The 5,000-nt window shown below is 40.4% G+C and overlaps 1 protein-coding gene across 1 annotated transcript in view; it reads left to right on the top strand.

The window, feature by feature from the left end:
* The window catches only part of LOC137648537 (serine/threonine-protein kinase pim-3-like), a 29,821-nt gene that overhangs the window by 6,671 nt on the left and 18,150 nt on the right, over nt 1–5,000 (top strand). Inside the window, exon 2 of the mRNA XM_068381456.1 lies at nt 1–441. This exon is cut by the window's left edge and continues 242 nt beyond it. Coding sequence (XP_068237557.1) covers nt 1–441 — 441 coding nt within the window. The remainder of the gene's footprint in view (nt 442–5,000) is intronic.

The raw sequence follows: 5,000 nt of genomic DNA, 5'->3' as shown, positions 1-5,000 counted from the left end.
ACAGCCACGACCACGTGCAATAGCAGCACTACTTCGAAAGTCGAGACGGGTGGTGGAGGAGGAGGAGGGGGAGGAGGAGGAGGAGGAGGAGATGGAGGGCGAGGAGGTGGAAATCAGAGACAAGCTGCTGTTGGAGGAGGAGGCCTAGTTGGAGGAGGAGGAGGAGGAGGAGGCGGCGATGGTAGCAACGGAGGACGTGGTGGTGGAGGTGTCGGAGGACGTGGTGGTGGAGGTGTTGGAGGAGGAGGTTGTGGTGGAGGAGGAGGAGGAGGTGAAAGAAGGTATCGTCTGAACAAAAAAGTGGACGAGAGAGGGAGGACGATTTCGGACCAGATCGGCAAAGGCGGGTTCGGAGCCGTGTATGCTGGAGTTTCCCTTCACGATAGTGCTCCCGTGGCCATCAAGCACATCATGAAGGACCGAGTGCCTGCATGGGGTGTGGTGAGTACGGAAGCTGTTTCTTTTTTCTTGTCTCACACACACACACACACACACACACACACACACACACACATATATATATATATGTATATATATATATATATATATATATATATATATATATATATGTATATATATATATATATATATATATATATATATATATATATATATGTGTGTGTGTGTGTGTGTGTGTGTGTATGGATGTATGTATGTATGTACATGTATATAATTAGCGGGTTGACTGGAGAGAGGGTCATTTGTATGGTAATGAGCTATATACATACATTCAAATCAGATTAATCGATGCATCGTATTTGACACGTAAAGCCTTTAAAAAAAATTATAAATTTAAAAAAAAAATCTGAATGCTATCAAAGAGAAAGTAGTTTTTGGAAAATACTCTCCATTTTGCTCTCTTGTTATATACTTTTTTGAATAACATTGATTGGTATTCTTTCATCTTATTTGCGAGTGAATTATTATACATAATTGCAAAAGACATGGCTTTGTTTACGTAATTATTTTAAAGAATATTAATGCAAATCTAGTGGGTTTTTTTATATATGGATATAACAAAACATATAAATACATAGAAAGTTGGTATAAAATTACATTTATCTAGTCCTTAAGCTACAGGAAACTATGAATGTTATCTTATTCTGGAGCGCATACGCGCGCGTACATGCGAAAAGGTAACTACGGTAAGCTGAAGGTTTGCATAAAACTAAATATTTCTTAGAAACTACTTTGAGAAACTTAATAAAAAAAAAGCTTATACTCTGACTGTCGTGGATTTCTTGTTTATAAATCGTTTAAATCACTATTAATTAACAATCATAATTTAATGATTAATTATGCATGTGAATTATGATTATTTTCTACGTAAGGTTCCTCTTCAATTGATTTATTTTTATTTTTCTTCGTATACATATTATTTTAGATAATACACTGAGTTATTAATGCAATATACTCCCCCCCCCCCTTTTCCAATTCCGGTCAGAATTGCGTTATTATGAAAATATTTTTAAATTGACATTACTATAGTTAATTATAGTAAAGGTAGAAGAGACTCTTTAGCTATGGTAAACAGCTTCTCTACAAGGACACAACAAAATCAAACCATTGCTCTTTAGTCTTGGGTAGTGCCATAGACTCTGCACCATGGTCTTCCACTGTCTTGGGTTGGAGTTCTCTTGCTTGAGGGTACACTCGGGCACACTCTTCTGTCTTATTTCTCTTCCTCCTTTTTTAAAGGTTTCTATAGTTTATATATGAAATACTTATGTTGATGCTGTCACTCTTAAAGTATTTTGCATTAATTGTTAATTACTTTTCTTGTACTTTGCTTATTTCCTTTCCTCACGTGGCCATTTTCCCTGTTGGATCCCCTGGGCTTATAGCATCCTGCTTTTCCAACTAGGGTTGTAGCTTAGTTTAGTAATAATAATAAAAATAATAATAATAATAATAATTCCCTCCTATGGCTGTCAGTCGGTCAGAATCGGCTTAATCTCATTAATTTGATTTCTGACCACGATCAAACACCAGCAGGAGTGTCGCGTCGTTTGGGTAGCTTATTGAGAACAAGGTTAGACGGCGTTGCCTTAGATTCCCCCAACACCCCCTCCCCTCCCCTCCCCCGCACCTTTCCTCCCCCGCCCCTCCCTGCTCATCAGCAGAGTGTGGCGATGGTAACAGCCAAAGATTTAGGTTAGATGCTTTGCTGTTCTGTGCACGTGTGGATGGAGACTTTTATTTATGTGTTTTTTTTTTTTTATTAAATCTTGTTACTGTTAAGGTGAAAGAAGCGTAGGATTTCGTTAATAATTGCTGTTCATTACAGTAAGGTTCCGGTATGTATGTTTGTATACATACACAGTCCTTCCTCTCGCTTAGAATGGAAAGTTTTGTTCTCGCCGTGCAATTCACTCTCGTGTGGTAGGCTCTCTCTCTCTCTCTCTCTCTCTCTCTCTCTCTCTCTCTCTCTCTCTCTCTCAAGTAAAACAAACACACCACTTCATCACACACACACACACGCACACATAAGCCGCAACGAAAGAGAAAACTTTCAGGAAACAGGATTTTAACAATTTAGTCCTTCAAGGACCTATAGCTACCGACCAGTGTCAGCTTCCCCCCTCCCCTCTCATCCTATACTCCAATCCCTCTCCTCTTCCTCCTCCTCCTCCTTCTTCCTGAAAGCCACAATCATGTGACCACAATTAGCTCGAGCTGGTCATCCGTTTATTAAGTTCCGCATTTCCTGTTGTATATTTATTCCTAAGTTGATGTTATTATTATTGTTGTTGTTGTTGTTGTTGAGATCATCCGAGTTAAAAAATATTCAATATACACGTACACACATATTATATATATATATATATATATATATATATATATATATATATATATATATGTGTGTGTGTGTGTGTGTTATTTAGATACAAGGCACCGGCGTTGTTTGTTAGCTGTTCCACACTGGTCTAGATCCAGGGCCATAAGGAAACTGATTGCTTGCAATACACGACTTGTGCCCCCTACACCTCTCTCTCTCTCTCTCTCTCTCTCTCTCTCTCTCTCTCTCTCTCTCTCAAGTCGACTTTCGCTTTGAAAGAGAAAGTGTGGATACTGTTCCCGAGCAAGGTTTTTTTCTTTTTCTTTCATTCTTTCTTTCTCTTTCCGTAGTTCCGGCAAGGGAGTTTTGAACACCGTATACTTCACATACCACGAAAGTGCAAATCAAGTAGCATGTAACAAGAAATTTGTTCTATGATTCTTTTTAAATTTTCTGGTGTTTCTAATTTGGTAGCCATATCGCAGACGGCAACAGCTGACTGGTTTTGTATGTGACAGGTGTGGGCGGTTTTGTGTTATGTCCGTGTGTTGGTTTGCCGTCATGGTTATTTATCAAGCGTTGATTTCACGTACAGGTGAAGAGAAGGAGGAGGAAGTGGATCGAACTCTATATGAAGGCAGGTGGCGTCAGGCTGGGAAAACCACCTGCTCAGGCGAAATGTTAGTTACATCAGTGATAGAACGGCAGGTGGAAGAGAGAGAGAGAGAGAGAGAGAGAGAGAGAGAGAGAGATTTGCTTCTATCATTTAGGTAGACTTAGACCTACATTTGGCAAGAGATCTTGGTAGTGCCTACGTCGATTGATATTATAATCAATTCCTCATTAAATGCGCCACTTCATTTCGGCAAGACCTGGGCTGTTGGTTCAGTGTTTATTATGATAAAAGGTCAAGATCCCCATCATGGGTCTACTGCTAAGCAGCAGGTAACGGCTGCGTAGAGTAGGTCGTTTGCTCTGAGCAAGGAATGTCGAGGCCGACCCCGTTTTAATGATTCAACCTTAAGAAATGGAGGCAGGTAGGAGTGGGTGGAGAGGGGACGGGAAGGGAGAGTTCCCCTTACCTAGATGAGGGAGAAGGGGGGGCCGGTTGTTGGTGTTCAGTTATTGATATAGAAATATTGGTGTCCGGTTGTTGAGAGGGAGGAAAACGAAGATTGATGTCTGATTTGTATGAGAGAGAGAGAGAGAGAGGGGGGGGGGAATATGGGTGCTGGTACAATACTCATACAATGCCCCAATTCTCATGATTAGGCCTTATATGAGTATTAGCGTAGTTGTTACCAATGAAAATAAACTACGAAACCTGTATGAAAATATCTATCAAGTTCCAAGCGTAAATAAAAAAAGAAATCCAAATCAGAACTTTCAACAGATCTTTTTACTCGTACGACGAAGTTCCAGAGGTCGCCCCCTCCCTCACCCCACTCCCTCTCCCTTACCCCAGGGACGCTTGAATGTGTTAGTGGCACTGCCTACAGGAACTGTGCCAAGGTAGGCTCGCGGTATAGGTTGGTCGGCTTTACTGACGGGGGAGGGCGAGTATTTAAACTCTTCCACGACGAAGTAACGTCACCTTCGGTCTAATTATTTGCTTTCCTGGCGCACTTCGAGGTTTCTCGAAATTGCGTCTTGCGAGAATGCGCTCGGTACAGTAAGTAGTAGCACTTGAGGGATGTCTGTATTGTCCTCTTCGGACACAGAAATAGGGTGAGTTTGTTTGACCTTTTCTTTCGAAGGTTGCTCGATTTGAATACATACGAAGTTGGGGAAGGTGGAGAGGTTACCTGAGAAATAAATGCTAACAATTATTAATACTATCACCAATCGTTTAGGCTTAATTTCCTTTTTTATAGCAATAATGTTCTATAAAATGTTATCTTAATTGTTACTTCTCTTGTAATTTACTTAATTTTTTTCCTCACTGAGCTATTTTTCCTTGTTGGAGCCTTTGAGTCTATAGCATCCCACTTTTCCAACTAGGGTTGTAGCTTAGCTAATAATAATAATAATAATAATAACAACGCCAAATCTCTCCTTCTGTTTGAAACGTAATCGAAAATTTCTTTCCAAGGAGAAAACTCTGTGGACACGCCACAGCACACGCTCAAAGTATGCTAGCTCGCAAGCACGCACGAGTGAGCAGAAATGTTTAATCCAGGAAAACGCCAAGTAATGGAAGGGAATGACATTTCTTAATGAC

This window comes from Palaemon carinicauda, chromosome 10 (assembly GCF_036898095.1).
Source record: "Palaemon carinicauda isolate YSFRI2023 chromosome 10, ASM3689809v2, whole genome shotgun sequence".
NCBI classification, from domain to species: domain Eukaryota; kingdom Metazoa; phylum Arthropoda; class Malacostraca; order Decapoda; family Palaemonidae; genus Palaemon; species Palaemon carinicauda.
This window is presented reverse-complemented; position numbering and strand designations above follow the sequence as displayed.